The sequence below is a fragment of the Harmonia axyridis genome, chromosome 1 (genome assembly GCF_914767665.1).
Source record: "Harmonia axyridis chromosome 1, icHarAxyr1.1, whole genome shotgun sequence".
Taxonomy (NCBI): Eukaryota; Metazoa; Arthropoda; class Insecta; order Coleoptera; family Coccinellidae; genus Harmonia; species Harmonia axyridis.
Window position 1 is genome coordinate 24,079,474 of NC_059501.1, and position 17,239 is coordinate 24,096,712.

Sequence of the window (17,239 nt, forward strand, 5' to 3'; positions counted from 1 at the left end):
TTTGGTAAATATTAAGCACAAATTTTTTATTAACAATTTTGTAAAAAATGTATCAATCTTCCCCAGTCTCCCCTAAGGAATTTGGTAGTTGACGCAACGGTTGAACCGTCGGTTATCTTTCATAATACCGGCCCTTAGAATCCTGCTAGATCTACCGATCTAGCAACAAATGCGGTAGCTAACAAAAGTCTTTCTATCGTACAAAAAAATGATTCAGTTCATTTTTCTTTCGATCCTATAAAAAATAGTGGAGGCATTTTGATAACGTTTGGAATGAGATGAATTTTTGGTAGCCGATTCCGAAATTTCGCTAAACAAAAGCATTTCAGACTATCCTGCAGACGGTTGTTTTCGTGTCTGTCAGTCTTTCGACCTGTCAGTCTGTCGGCAGGTGTGTCCGCACAGCTTCAGCTTCTGCTGTCCTTATCCAATTTCAATGAAAAGTGTTATAAGTGTTGAATTTTGGCCGTAGATGGTCCCATATAGATTTATGCTTTTTGAGATGAATAATAGGCGTGAAGCATGCGCAAATGTGAAACACATGCTGTGAACCACATATTGATAATAAAAAGGAATCTAGGGAAATATCAACAAAAAGCTTGCGAAGTCATGCCATTTTGACGGGAGAGTTAGCGAAAGGTTACAATTGTTTAGGACGGTACTGGCACAATCTTAAATTTTCAGGGTATGCTTGTTAATGGGCAAAATGCGGTTAGGGGTTTCGTGAAAATGGCCGTTTCATATTTTCAATTTCGGAGAGAAGATATTCCAAAATTACTTGCACTAACCCTTTTCGTTTCTGCCTGACTTTGCACTGTTAGAATGAAGAATTCATATTTGCTCATAATTATGAGACATTTTATAGAAATGTCAAACTTATGCTAACGATTTATGAGTGTTTATTACTATATTTGAACCACACAAATTAAGTTGAAAAATATCTTCAATAGTTTGTGTTGTCCATTCCTTAATAATAAATTGAAACTTTTCTTGAAATTCATAACATTTTCATCGAGCGTATGAAAATTATAGATGGTAATCTTACAATGCCATTTCAGTTCCCGTTTCGAGATATAAATTTATGACTAAATATTATTTCAAGTCATTTCTGTTCGCCGTATTACAAAATCATCAGCATCGAATAAAAATAAAACACAACTTCCAAGGTAAAACTTTGTAATGAACATCCATATCAATGACTAATAAATACATTTTTCATGGGATATAAGTCAAATGAAAATGCGAACCAGTGTGACTACGATGAAATTTTCCATATGTACATAACGAGAAGACCTGAGCGAAAAGAGTTGAGCATCATGTGAACACCTTCTGCGGAACTAACGTTCCACAATATCTAGTGACCGTATACGTGAGGTTTGTAGGAACCGTCATCGTACAGGTGTTCATTGATGTCTGGGACCCATTGTCCCTCAATGCCTGATCCAATGAGGCCCCCATGACCAACGTCAAGATGGGCAGCGAGTCCAAGTGGACCGATGGCTCCAAGACCGAGTCCGCGGGCAGCTAGGAGACCTGGGGCTCCAAGGAGTCCAATACCAGCATGGCCTAGTCCTAGGTTGGCGCCGGTTGGTCCGACAACAGCGGCGTGTCCCAAACCGTTGGCGGTGATGGCACCAGAGGGTCCAGCAATCACTGCTCCTCCATGGATACCGTGGAGGCTGGCAGAGGCTGCAGCTACGATAGCAAAGAAAGTAATGGCTCCCTGAAAAAAAAATGAGATTTAGATCTTGTTCCTATTGGGTTCAATAGTTGAAGATTATTTCGAATAATTTATCACCTAAATTACCCTAATGAATATCAACTCCTATTACACTAAGACTTTTTCGTGTCTATTTCTGTTTCTGACAGTCCATGCTTGAAATGTGCATGACTTCAGGTCTATTTTTTTGAATCAAGCATGACATTCAATCGAACTCTGACATGTCAGAATGCATGTCGACTGACACAATTTTCATATTCTCAACCTAAACTAGGTAGCTCAAATTAGAATGAACAATTTCTATAATATGCTCCTTTTAATTGCACATAATATTTTGTTGCTTGTACAACAGTATTAATTTAGAAAAATAAGCATAAAAATAGGCTTCGAAGTAGATACGAAAAAGGCCTAGGAATTTATAGACTAAAAGTTTTTGTATAAAACATCGATCTTGCCCTCTCTGCCTTCAAAATAATGTACTGAGGAGGGGTCGTCAAATCAGAATTGCTATTTATTTTTCTAATGCTTTCCGAAGTTTCTCTTGACTCAAATATAATTGTTGAGCAAAAAACACCGTATTCCCATATTTTTTTGCATTTAAAAAATATTTAGATTATTGGATTGAGCGTAAATATAATTTTTCGGAAGTAACAAATTAATTTTGAATTCAAAGAACTTAGATGAATAATAAATATTTTTTCTTGCATTGATCAATTCCCGATATTTGAAAATATGACAAAGTATTTCCATATACTTCATTAATTGATCTAGGCTTATTGGTAGGAGAACTGAACAAATTGAAAAATATGCTATAGACTTTAACACAGAGATAAATTAACAGAGTAAACTATTCATTCGATTCTAATAGACAGTATACTCCATTCAATAGAATATATTCTGGTTTCATCAATGAAAAGTGAAGTCATCAACGAACGATGAGAAAGACGACTATATCTTTCAATTACTCTTTGGAATGCTACAATTTATAATACATGTTCCGTTTGCATTTACTCGTTTGTTAGTTTCACCTATACTCCATCAACACTTTCATGTAAAATATTTCGATTGTTAATTTATAGTTTTATTTGGATGGTGTGTTTTTAGATTCAACATTCTGAAATATTATCAGCAAATCGAAAATTATTGTTCGAAATGAATTTCACACAAAACGGTTAATTGAAATTTCGCACTTTTTTGACCCAATTTCAACTTCTGAAAAATTATTTTCAAATATTCAGTTTAATATATCAGTAGGGCATCAACATCGAAAAGTCAATTCAAATAGGGTTTTTTCTACTACTAAATGTAATTCATAAAATTATTCAAAAAAACCTGAATATTATCCTGAGAGTTTGGAATAATTCATTTCAAATTCTGAAGGCTAGAAATTTTGGAAAAAGAATTAACGATATCAAATTACTGAGTAATTTTGAAGAAATTCAGTATCTAGTTACCATCTACCACCAAAGAACCTTTGAAGATGCCTACCGCAGTTGTACGCGAAACATTAGATGAAAATCTAATTACACCACGACTAAAAAACCCGGAATTATCTTTCATTCTTGAACAATCTAGCAGTGAAAATATTCATCATTATATTTTTTCAATTTTATGATAGTAATGTGAGAGTTTGGAAAAATTCGATTGATCGCGAGTTGGACTACCCAATTTCTAGATCCTAAGGAGATTTTTGCATTCAAATTGAGAGTAATAAAAAAAGCTAATATTTCATGACAACAAATCCAACAGAGTAGAGATTTCGAAGGTTAATATAAAAAAACAATTTCATGCTAAATTTCGTATCAATAACGTAATCTGTATCAGAAAAATGGAGCTTTCGAGCGCTCGTTAATTTATATGGGTATATCTTTGGTCTTCAAATGTATGAATGAGCGATCAAAAGCTCCCGACTTGATATCGGTGCTTTCCTCATTTTTTTCATTGACATTGAATCGTTTTTGCAAACTTGTCAAAAAATTTTTATCAATTATTGGTATACGTTTCATATCAACAGAACTACAATTAGAATCATGCAGTAATTTTTACTATCCCTTGATACAGATCTAACTATTTACTGAAGGTATTATCTATACCTTCAAATTAATAGGGCTTATCGTAACAACTTACCAGGCTGTTCATTTTAACAATCACGTTTTACCTCAATGGAACAAGTGATAACAATAAGAGAATTGCAATTGATTTTATAGTTGAACCGATAACCTTGCTCACACCCAATTATTTCCCTGAGATTGTATAACTAAGCTGCTTTCTAAGGTATTCTAGTCAAAGGAACATATTCAAAGCTATGCAGATTGTCAATAAAAATATAATTGACACCTTCAAATCAAATTAGAACAGGATCAAGGTGCGAAGAATAATTAATTTTTATTTCATTCACTTTGTCTGCAGTTTTATGGGGTGGTAACATCCTCAAGTATATTCTCCTTAGGCGATTGAGTTACCTAGAGTGCCTCAAAACGACCCCAGTTCAAATAATAATAATAATACCTAGAGTGCCTATAATTCTTGACAAGGAAAAAAGTTTTCGTTGTGTCGATGTCTTATGATTTCGCGATGATGAACTCACCATGAAAGTCGAAAGCGATAATCAATTTCTTACTCCCTGATTCTTCATCAGTGAGTCAAACCTAATATGTTGAGAAATATTAACCCACCCCCTCTTTGAAAAATTTGAAATATTAAGATATTTTGATTTCAGCCTAATTTAATGAAGATGGTCAAACTTTTTGAGTTTTCACACCGTTTCCTATGGTTCTCAGATAACACATTGCTGTATTTACTATAGGTAAATGTTCAATATACTATATACTACGGAAGGAAAGAGAAATTGATCCAATCTGGTGTTTTCTGGCTCAGAAAATATCTTAAACAAAATCGAATCATGTACACAGTGAAGACATCAGTATCTCTAGATATCTTTGTCGAACCTAATCATTAATGACTACTTCCTGAATTACATGAGAAATTGTCTGGAAATTATTCCTGACACTATTCTAAAAGAAAAATTCCCATTAACATAGATTCACAATTGCTTACTTACTAATTGAAATACAGGATATTGAAGTGTAAAAAAAAATTTTTCCTTGAAATTTTGGAGACCACAAGAGATATTGAAATCGAAAAAAAAAACGTTATAACGTTTCAAACACTGTAAACTAGTATTGAAATTTTTTATCAGGGGTAGAGAATGCAGGGGCAGCGTTGGGTTTATTTTTTCATATTTTAGAAGGAACTTATGATTGGTTGATAAGAATAGAATGAAAAATAAATTTGAATAATTTTTTTTCTCAAAAATGAATAAACCTAAAATTTTCTATAATAATTTTATATAAAGGGATATAATTTTCAAAACAGACTCTCAATGTGATCTCGTGTCAATGGCCATAGCTGCCGAGATACGTTAATTTGAATATATAAATAAATAAAGCTGAAGGCTCTCATAGATTTTTGCAATGATTTATTTTTTGAATATCGAAAACAGTATTATTCAGTCTTTCCAATAGATTTATAGTTGTCACTTATTAATACGAAAAAGATAAAAAGTAAATTTGAAGTTTTTAGAGAATATTCATCCCAAAATTTATTCTGATATTTCGGAGCGCTTCTTCAAAAAACATGAACTTTCTGAAAAAAATTCATTTAATTATATAGGAATTGTTATCTTCCTTCAAAAATATGACTAAATACAACCCCCATCTTTTCTAGCCCTGACCGTTTTTTGGAGTAATTTCATTACATTAGTTTGTAGAGTTTGAAGAATTATGCTTCAAAGGTCATCCCGATATATTCTGTGACTTCTAAGCTATCAAGGAAAAACATTTTTTTTTCTATTTCCTACATCTTGTTATTTGGTTAGGAAATAGTGTTAAGAAAATACCCGCGTAATTTTTTGACCTCATTCTGAAACACCTTGTATAATATTCACAATGAAAAAAGCTTGGATGTGAGAATTTGCTAATAGAATCGTCAAAAAATTTCAGCAATACTTCCGAAAATATTCATACAGAGAAAGAGAGAGAAGAAAATAATTTCTAAAAATGAAAAAATACAAGAAAAAGCAGATATTATTCAACTATTTTGAAAAAATCTCCGTCAAGAAACTTATTCAGAATAACTTTGGATTGAAATCACTGAACCTCATTCACTATTAGTCACAATCGAATAGGATATGTTGCTGTTCTATTTATGATGTTTTTGAAACATTATCCACTACGTGAATGATACAAACTTACATAATCAAAAATCTAGAAAAAAGCTATTGACGTTGTTGAATATTTCAATGACATAAGATTGCAAAATTTGTTTGTTATGGAATCTAAGACCATCTGAGCACAATGATAAATCCCCCTTGAAAACATTTCTGCTGATATAAGAGTAAACAACATCTGAATAACTGCCCTAGAGATCCAATACTCCGAAGAGAAAATTTCTCGGGTCATTGATTCAATTAAACAAGGGAAACTTCCTCATAACACAAAAAGAAATATCCGTTTGTTTGTTTCATTATGATTGCCTGGCAATTCGATATCTGTGTATCTCTATGTTGTCCTTCTGAAATAACTCAGCGTTTTTCATAATTGTTCGCTCGGTCCATTTAATCTGCTATTTTTCATAGAATACCCTCGTCTCGATCTTGAATATCATCAATGTTTGATGTTATGAAAAAATGAAATAACATTAGTGTATGACCATGAAGATGAAATATATCAAACTATTTATAGTGGACTTAATAAGGAAGAATATTAGGCATTTCTTCGATATTCTGTCTATGGTCTAGCAAGGCCACCGCTAGACATTTTGGCGCCCTGGCAGAATAAAATTTCGCCGACATGCTTTGTCTAATTGCTCTGAATTTCGTTGAAGGAGCCTTTTTAGTTCCCCTCAGGCATCGTTTCAATTTCATATGAAATCGTATTTTTTAAGTTAAACTGTCAAATTTATTAAAAGACTTTTTGTCGATTTCATCAAAAACGTCCTGCATTGTTTAAAAATGCGACGATCTATAAGTCTATATTAAAAAGATTATGTAGTTCTTAAAGGTGCTTTTAAGTACATATTTGTATTTTCATAACAATAGTTGAAAGCGCCTATTCGATTAAAAAAAAATTGGTCATTGGTATTTTATGTCATATTACTACAAAGAGTGGAATTTTCACTAAGAAAACAGTTTTTTGTCAAGAAATATGTCTTGTTTTATTAGCTGTCTGCGCTCCTAAAATTTGGCGCCTCGGCAAAATGTCCGGTTTGCCGGTCCTGGCGGTGACTCTGTAGTCTGGTGTGCGATCAGCATTAAATTATTTATCAAGTTCGAAAATGTAGCTAAATCTTCATTCAATACAAAAAATATATACAAGAAATATAAGGATTTGGGATATTCTGCTTGAAATTGTTATTTCATATCTACACGTGAAATTTAGAAAGATTGAAACTATTGTCTATTGAGTTTTTTGCGATATTCTTCTTGAAAATTGTCCGGTTGTATGGAGCGAGCATTATGAAAATTCGTATTGAGCTTAAAACTGTTATCCTATACATCTAAATGCAGAATTTCGTCTAGTTCGGAATTCATAATTTCGAACTCAACAAGATAACATAATTGGAAAATTGGTTGAATAGGTACACTCAACACTCAATTCGATGTACTGAACACAAAAGATATTCAGTGGTGTAGCAAATTATCTGATAAAAAACTCAATTATTATTCCTTGTGAAAGCTTCATCATCGATGAAAGAACACAACATTTTAGTTGAATATCATTGGAGATAAATTGTCTGGAAATGATATGATCCTCAGAAAATCATCCATGAATACTCATTTCACCCTTTTCCAGCTGACTTCTAATTTCAGTACGTTCAGGTAGGTATATTATTGAGAAAACATATTCGGACCCTGAACCTACCCTGATAAGTCAAAACACTAGCACATTCTGTTCGACAGTTATCGTGTACAACGAAGCCTTTCGAACGAACAGAATTATTATTAACCTCGAATTTTTTATAAGTGAAACCCAATCATTCAATAACACTCTTTACTCAATTTTTGAAGATTACTGATATTTGGGTGATAATATGATAGCCTGGTATTGCCCTGGAAGAAGCAAATATTATATCTAAAACTTTCTCTCAGAACCTTTTACATTTCGTCATTTTAGTCACCATCCTCCATAATCATATGTATGTATTTCATTCTCCTCAAGACATATTTGGAGACAACATTTTATAATTGAGTTCCACAGAAATATCCCTGTAGAGCAAAAAAATCTTAAAGATTTCTCTGAAGTTGAAAATCAACTCAACAATAATTTTGACCCATGAAATTATAAAAGAGACATTCTTCGATATAACAACAGCTAGAGTTAGGATTCACTGAAATTCTTCAATTGGATGGAAATCGTTAGATAAAATAGAACCCTATTCATTTCAAGGATATACCAACAAAATGGAACTGAGTGAAATGGGATGAATATTATTATCAGTTGTAATACCTGCCTCTGGTGATTGATTTTCCACGATGAGTTTGATATGAGATAGATACCTATGCCCGAGCCTATGCCTAGCACCAACGTGATCTGATAGCTTCCTTAATTGATGAAATCGAAACCACTGTACTACCTCACTTCCAATTAAACAAGAATTACTTTAACAAGGTATTGAAGTTGGGGCGAGAATGCGGGGATGAATTACTATTTCATCTTGAAGGCTCTTCAACAAAATATAAAAACCAAAAACGCATGGCGCATGAATGACGAGCATTCAAAAGCTCTGATTTACCATCAATGCTCTTCTTTTTTTCGACATCATTCTTCAATTATTTATAATTTTGATGACGCTATTGAAACGAAATTTTGTACGATGCTTAAAATTGTTATGTACCTACAGGGTGGGCAAATAAGCGAGGTAAGCGGCTATATCTCAGGATCCACTCATCGTAGAGACTTGCGGTAAAAATTTTTACCACTAAAGTGTTCAAGAAAACAAACTGGAAATTGTTTTGAAGTTCATACCTCTACCGCTAGGGGGCGTAATAGCTATCGTCTAGTAGAAAAATTAATTTTACCCGAAAATGTTTTATATAAAGTTGAAGAAAAAATATCATCATTGTAATCCTTGGAAAATTTTCTATCTTTTTGAATTGTCACATTCGGTTTTACGACATCAAATAAGGGTAGCGGAAAGGGAGAAATCTGACTGATTCAAATGCCTGTAGCTTCAGATTGGCTCAATATTTTTGAGCAAATTAGATCTCGTCTGAGAGATAATATCTTGTCGATTGAGGACAAAATATACTCATGCTAAATTTGTTTTTGCTGCTTTCGATAGGGGGCGCTAAGTCAGTAGTTTATTGTTTTGTTTATTTTCCTTCGAAATCTCAAATGTTATGATAGGATTTTCTTAACAGAAACAGAAGTTCCATCAAATTTGCATTAAAAAACCTGAAGGTCGCAAAGCGATAGTTTCAGGCGTTCTGGAGTTATGGCCGAAAGAAGATATTCTTCAACTGATTCACTGAAAAACCAAATTGTGTCTTTAGGTTCTGACAGAAACAGAAATCCCATCTAATTTGTATGAAAAAACTAGAAGTTCGCAAAGCGATAGCTTCAGGCGTTCTGGAGTTATGGCCGAAAAAGACACAATTTGGTTTTTCAGTGCATCAGTTGAATATTATCTTTTTTCGGTCATAACTACAGAACGCCTGGAGCTATCGCTTTGCGACCTTTTCGTTTTTTCATACAAATTTGATGGGATTTCTGTTTCTGTCAAAACCTAAAGACACAATTTGGTTTTTCAGTGCATCAGTAGAAGAATATCTTCTTTCGGCCATAACTCCAGAACGCCTAAAACTATCGCTTTGCGATCTTCAGGTTTTTTAATTTTCAAATTAGATGGGATTTATGTTTCTGTCAGAACTTAAAAACACAATTAAGGGTGGATTCGTCATCAGTGAGTCGAATCTGATCGTTTGATACTATTGCCGTCCCAAAATTCGAAAATTATATACATTTTCACGAAATGATCTTGAGATCTGTTCTGAGAATGAGCGAATAAAGAAGAGTGACTGTAATAAGTTGAACTTTCTTTCACCACTTTCCTTTATAAGCGTTAATAGTACCTCCCTTCAAAATCATATTTATTGAGGTATTCTCAAAATTTTTGGATTCAGAGTTTATCCAACTAACTCATCAACTAAATAGTTCAATGTTCGACATGTGTGTCAACTGATATTTATTTTTTTGATTCTATCTATCTGTAAATTTTGATGATGAATATATGTTATTATTATTATTATTATCAAGCTTGTGCATGTTCTGTTTTCACTGCCCAACTAAGTCCCATCGCTGTATATTTTTTGTCCAAGACCAAAATGGTGTTCTGCCATGAAAAATGTACCTGTCTAATCGCAGTCTTCGAACTCCAGACTTATCAATCTTGAGCAGAAGCGCATGCCTTCCACGCGGTATATTTGCCCACATGGCATTGAAACAGAGTAATAAATGAAAAACCAGTATAAATTGAAAATACTTTACATTTAATTACAAAAAAAACCTATAATAACAGTCACAGTCTATACGATCAAATGTTTAACAGCAAGAACACCTTGCAATTCAGGTTTGTAGGAACCGTCATCGTAAAGTTTTTCGTTGATGTCTTGAACGTATTGGCCTTCCAAACCGGATCCAGCTGGTACCAAACCGTATGGGGAGGGGGCCAAGGGAAGAGCTCTGATTTCGGGTTTGTAGGAACCATCGTCGAAGAGTTTTTCGGTGTTGTCGTGGACATAGGCACCTTCAAGACCACTTCCAGATGGGACCAAACCGTAGGGGGAGACAGACAAGGGTTGAGCTCTCAATTCAGGCCTGTAGGAACCATCATCGTAGAGTTTTTCGAGATTGTCTGGGATGTATTGACCTTCGAGCCCATGTCCCCTTGGTACCACTATGGCTCCAGCTGCTAGAGGTGCTACTACCGCCCTTGAGGCTACAAATGGAAGTACTCCAGCATTGGCGGTAGCGAAAGCTCCAAAAGCGAGGATGATGGCCTATAAAATGAATATAACACATAAGAATGAAGGAATTTAAATCGGAAGAAGTGAAAATATTCCGCAGATTCATAATAAAGAAAGCTGATAATTGAATTTTGATTAGATTTCCTAATTAATCCAAAATTGATGGCTGCTGCATAATTTCAGCTCGACGATTACAGAGATTTTTCATTGGTTGATGGAAAGGGTGCAATTTTTAAGTGCTGTCGGAATGCGGCATCGAATTTATATTCTGAAATTTCCAGGAATTCTCTGCTTATATCAAATACATATTCATCAGTTTCCTAAAACAATCTCCGGTCCATTTTAGATAACGAAATTCTCATGTTAATATTCCTACCGAAGGCGGATATCACCAGTCGGTTTTCATTTTCATTAAATTTCTGATTTGCAGTGAAATTTCCTGTACATTCCGCAAACTCTACAGAACATAATAGGGACTCAAACTGATGTTGGAAAACCCCACTTCAGACTTGGTAATTAAAAAATAGGGGCTTTTGAAATCAAGGGAAAAGTAAATAATTCTTGCGTCAACGTTGTTAATCTGGTTTTTGAACTAAATGATTTATTTAGCTTTAGATATTCGAAATGTTTTTCGCGTGGTTTGAGTTTGATATTCTCTATAATCAACATCAGTACACTGTAGCAGCTTCAAAAACCTCAAGTATGTCTGCCAAAAATTGTTACAATAATATTATTCGAGAGCAAAATTCAGATTTGACGTTTAAGGTTCAAATTAGATGTACGTGTGCTGTTTTGATTTTTAATTTCTCGGTAATTCATACATGAATTAATATTTTGTGATTATTGACTTCAGTGAATAAATTGGTCGATTTTTTTCTCTATTTATTGTATGAAAAAATTATAAAGAAAATAATTTTTCGAAACTATGAATGAATAAACGAAATAATTATGAAACTCATTCGCATGTTTACGTAAATGCAGATGCCCACTTGAAAATCCGAATTGACAAATAGGTAGTTCACAGTTAAAGTCCACAAATGTTAACCTTGTTCTACATTTAGTAACAACTTCTTGGTCAAGTACCTGTTAACCTATTGCAGATAATTCAGCATTCTTGTTCGACATATGATGGATCAATATTATTGATTGAGGAAATTGAAAATAAGTACAGAAAAATTTAGGTTATCAACTTCAATTGAAAAATTATTCTTCTGAGATGTTCGTGTTGATTCTAAATTTCAGATATGATTTTTCCGAAAATTTCATTAAGACTGAGGAAGACTATATTTAGAAAGTTGTTATTATGTATTCGAAAAGTTGAAAATGAATCTGTTCGAAAACCAATTTCGAGTAATTGCATCAAAAGTGAGGCTAATTGAAGAAGCAAGAAGATCAGTAAGTTTACTCACGAAAGCGTTCATTTTGACACTGTTGTAGAGAACTGGACAATGATACAAATCTCACGAATTTGGTTCATTATATACTTGGAAGAATCGACCTTGCCACGCCCAAATTCGCTGACAAATCTAGCAACATATTCGTATGGTTCTTGTATGACTTCGGGTTTGGCCAGTGGTTCATTTGCATGAGGAACTTCCTATCGAAATGTTTTAGGGTAAGGTCATTAATTGGAACGGTCTGAAATAGCGATAGGGATTGTAAATCTTTTGAACAACCTGAAATTTTCGAAGGATATTGAACTGCCGAAAGGTCACTAGATTCTGGATGGAATCTGCGACTGGGAATGCAGTAAAAAAAAATTACTAACATTTTTAAGTGTTTTCGAAAGAAAAAAATACATAGAATTCCAGACTGTTGATCGATGCTGATTATTTTTGGCGAAGACTGGATATAATTCAGAAAACATAACTAAATAAATATAGAAAAGTGTTTTATGATATGATATTACTCATCCCTGGCCTTCTATGACAAGAAAAACAATGCCAATAGGTGTGGCACTTTGCATTCCTCATCGACAGTAAGTTATTTTTGGTCTTGTAACATTATTATCTCCCGAAAAGCTATATTTCATGCATTCGGTACACTCAAGGTATAATCAAAACCGCTGAAAAAACAATGTCCCAACCAAAATACCTATATTTCCAAAAATCAAATTTAATTGAAATTGTTTAAGTTACGGTTGTTGCACATATATGTGCGAACACATTGACTGACAGACAGACAAATCAAAATTGTTCGGGATCTGAAATGCATTTTGCTGAACAAAATTTTATGATCAGAGACAAACCTTTTTTTTCATCTCAAAAATGATCACAAAGCTTCCCATTACAAAAGTAATGGGACAAACAAATTCGTTTTTCGCAATTTTGGAAAAAAAATTTCTATGTAGATTAGAAATGCATACAAAGCTTTTCTCTAGAAACTTTTGAATAACTCATTGAGATCAAGTGCTCGGAAAAATTTCACCTGAATTTTGCGATAACTTATAGTGATACTTGGAATCTCAAGATTGCATTCGCCTTTCCTCTTGAGAGTTTTTGCGTTTTGGATTTCGTTCTGATCGAAAGAACGTATTTTATGTTGGCAGCTAATTCTTCATTTGCGAATCTCACCTGTTATTCCTGTATTAAAAAATTCGCAATTTACTTACATTTTGTTTTTGTATTCTTTCGCTCTCTGTTCTGCCGAACAAGAACAAATAAAATTTTGAACAATAACCAAAATGACCTACTACTATCGAAAAGCAAGTATTAAATCTATACATTTTTCATTACTATATTTATGAGAGTTTTTGTACTACTTCAACACATGAAAAAATCAATATTTTTCCAGTTTCGGCCTCATCTTGATATAAAATTGAGTAGAATTATTTAATAGGGCTGACGAGTTTTTCGAGCGATATTCACAGTTTCATTCAACACAGATGTAAGTCAGATGAAAAAGAGACCACAATTTTCACATTTGAAAAGTATCACATCAGTTCAATCAAACTTAAGTTAGAGTATGTTAGGTTAGGTCTGTATAATAATACATAGATGCGCTCTTGGGCTGTCGCGCAGTTCAGAGCATTGACTCCAACATAACATTAGACAGAAAAAGATTGGACCATTAAACCCTGGCTGACGCGACCATGAGGGAAAGGATAAGATGTTTGAATTTCAATCATTGAAAAAGGAAGCCAAATCAAGTGATCGCAATGTCAATATTGATGTTCAACCAATCAAATAGTAGAATAGAATAGTAACAAAAAATCGGGCCATGAGTAGGCTCTGAACTGAAGAGTAGATAGCTTAAACAATTCTTTTCAATTTTCAAGCTGGACAGACGAAAATGAAGAAGTATTTTCTTCACAAAATACCTTCATACTCGAAATAAACACTGGAATTCAATTTCGTTTTCCGCACTTCAATCCTCAGGCAAGGATAAAAATCATTCCTTTATATTACGATGACTTTGCAAGTTCAGTGAGTTATTATAAAATTCCTGTGATTCTCTTCTAAATTGTCTTTGGATTTAAAAATTTGAAGGAATAGTCTATAGGTATTCATAAGTTATAACGCTGTGTGAAATCAATAAAGGTCTGACAAAAAACTAAATGAATTTTGTCTGTATTATTCCATTGAATCTAGAAAATATTTCTTATCGAATTATTTTTTTTTCACATCTTCCACGCAGTATTGGACGAATAGACGAGTCCCTCAGATGTAGTGTAACAATTTTTGTTTTTTAATAATAATAATAAATTCCCTAAATCGAAATCTACGGAAAAAAATTAGCTTTTCTTGAGAATGTTAATAATCCAAAAATCTGAAGAAGTAAACCTCTCATAGTCATAATATCATACTTATGCAGGTTTTCCGGAAAAATGTGTTTAATCTCTTGGATTCAGATAAAACATAAAAAAATAAGATGACAAGTTTCATTCATTTTTTTTCCCAACGGCCTTCCTACAGAGATACTGCCTCCTAAATGACGTCACTGGAAATCCATTTTAGTGGAATTAATTTCAAAATACTTAATATAATTTAAAGAAAATTTGATATGATGAACAGTAGTAAGGACCTCTTAAAATACTGCCCTTAAATTTAAATTAGCTCTTTTAGTTTACCAGGAGCGGACTAGGTTGTACATTTTGATGCTTACATTTTCAACACCCTGTATGATAAGGAGTAGAAAAAAACAAATTTGGATAGCTTGAACTTTAAGCTGAAAAAAGGTTCTCTTGTTTATCGTCGATAAAATAAACCGTTATCGAAAAACAAAATAACAAAGAATAAATTTTTTTATTTCTATTTAAAAGAACCATGAATTCTTATTCTTTGTAGGCAACAAAGTGTGATACGAAAGTTATTCAAGGAACAAAAAAGTTCTAGTTTATGTTATTGAATCCGTCGAAATTACAAAGATTCTTAACTATGTAGTTTTGGCACAGAAAGGCACGTTAACAACCTAGTCCGTCCCTGGTAAACTAAAAGAGCTAATTTAAATTTAAGGGCAGTATTTTAAGAGTTCCGTACTACTGTTCATCTCATCAAATATTCTTCAAATTATATTAAGTAGTTTGAAATTTATTCCAGTAAAATGGATTTCCAGTGACGTCATTTAGGAGGCCGTATCTCTGTAGGGAAGGCCGCTAGGACAAAAAGTGATGGAAACTTTTCATCTTATTTTTTTATGTTGTCATCTGAATCCGAGAGATTTTCCATATTTTCCCGGACACCCTGTATAGTCTACTTACTACTAGAAAAAATAATCTTCAATATTTCAAGGAATGAAAATCAAGAAATCAAATTCATCCTTCGGAAATAATCATAAAAGGACAAAATAGACCGATATAATGATGAGGTTTAAACCTTCCATCATGATATTCATTGGAACTTGCATTCTTCTTCGTCATTTTATATTCGAAGGAAATGATAGGTGGTAATGTTAAATTTACAGCTTTTTTGTAAATCAAACTTTCAAATGAAATTCCATTTTCGTTTAAGGTAATTCGCATTAAGAAAAAAAGAATAGCTTGATTTTTTATACATATGATCAGCTAGGTACTTTTAGTCAGTAAGCTGAATATCCTACATGACAATATATGCATATTGCGTTGGACGATTCATCAATGATTAATACTCGCCTTCCATTAGAATAATTTATTCATGAAGAAAGATGTTCTGAATAAATTGTGTCACCAAGGTAGAATTACAAAAACAGACGTCTAGTAGGTAGTACAGATGCAATTTTTCATTCGTAACTTCCATTAGAAGATTTAAACATACCATTCAGATAAAAACATTTTTGAAATATGAACGGAAACTGTTGAGAAATATCAAAGAAACGTCCAATGAAAGTATATACTGGGTGATTTTTTCGAGATGAATCAGTTAAAAATCTGGAAATGAAAACATCTTACGGAAAAATTATTCGAATGAAAAGTCAAACGGGAACCCCTAATTTTTATTGCAGATTCATATTCTACGTGAAAAACACAAAGGTTTTGTACGAACAATTTTTCACGATTCGTCGCAGATGGCTCTACAATCGAATTCAAATTTTCCGTCTAAACGACCTTAACGTATTTTTTTTTCTTTTTGATTGACCACTAAGCCGTCATCAGTGAGTCGAACCTTATAGTTTGAGACCGGTTCAATAATCGAAAAATGCAGACATTGTGAGTGATCTGTTCAGAGAACGAGCACTCAAAGATGCATCTCCAATAAATATTTCATTCTATAATATTATCCTGGGAGCAATTCGTATATCTCACTCCATTATACATGTACATGTTATGTCTACGAGCAATAAAATGAAACAGAAGTGAATTGTCGTCCACTCCTAAAGATAAGCTCTTGATCGAATTGAACACAGCAAAATATTCATGGACTTCGTCGGTGACACGCCATAGGCAATCATCATTGTAAACACATCTTCAGCACACTAATCTAAACGTAGTAGACGACAAGAAGTCTGTAAAACCAGTCTGCACTTTATTACTCTCGGGCTTCAATACTTTCTAGACTTCTCGTATTGATTTGTTATCTTCCTCATTAGTCATTCGAAGCATTGAGCATGTTGCATTCCTCTAGACTAGAATCTGTTGAGTGATTCGACTGCAGAATTGATGTAGTTTAGAATGACTATTTCAAAGAAGTTTATGTTATGTCTTAGTTTGCAGAATCAGACGATGGTATACAGGGTGGCCACTTTTTCAATGGGATTGTATTGGTAACTTTTAAACCATAAGAGTTAGAAGGTCGGTCAAATGGGGAAAAAGTCGCATGCATAGAAGCATTATCAAGCCGTTCAAACAAATCCAGATTATCAGGGCCGGTTATTTAAATATCATAAGAAAAGTAAATTCTGTCATTTTGATTTTTCTTTTTTTCCCACTTTATTTCAAATATTATCAAAAAATGTTACAGAAATTTTTCATTCGACAGTAAAGAAATTTGGATAAGGGTCAAAATCACCTGAAAATGAACTTTGAATGACATTGTATGATATATCGTTGAATTCAGCGTTAAAAGTTATTTCGAAAAGTG

At 33.3% G+C, this 17,239-nt stretch overlaps 3 protein-coding genes across 10 annotated transcripts in view; 1 reads left to right on the plus strand and 2 right to left on the minus strand.

Annotated features, from left to right (window-relative positions):
- Positions 1–17,239, plus strand: part of LOC123680079 (protein madd-4) — a 583,820-nt gene that overhangs the window by 496,462 nt on the left and 70,119 nt on the right. The window lies entirely within an intron of this gene.
- Positions 1,160–4,001, minus strand: LOC123680272. The gene is made up of 2 exons (XM_045618077.1): positions 3,848–4,001; positions 1,160–1,723 (listed from the first exon to the last, which is right to left on the minus strand). The coding sequence occupies exons 1-2, from the start codon at positions 3,857–3,859 to the stop codon at positions 1,355–1,357; spliced, it is 381 nt and encodes a 126-aa protein (XP_045474033.1). The 5' UTR covers positions 3,860–4,001; the 3' UTR covers positions 1,160–1,354.
- Positions 10,248–12,305, minus strand: LOC123680218. Its single transcript, XM_045618011.1, has 2 exons — positions 12,155–12,305; positions 10,248–10,778 (listed from the first exon to the last, which is right to left on the minus strand). Exons 1-2 carry the CDS (start codon positions 12,164–12,166, stop codon positions 10,305–10,307), a joined length of 486 nt encoding a protein of 161 aa, XP_045473967.1. The 5' UTR covers positions 12,167–12,305; the 3' UTR covers positions 10,248–10,304.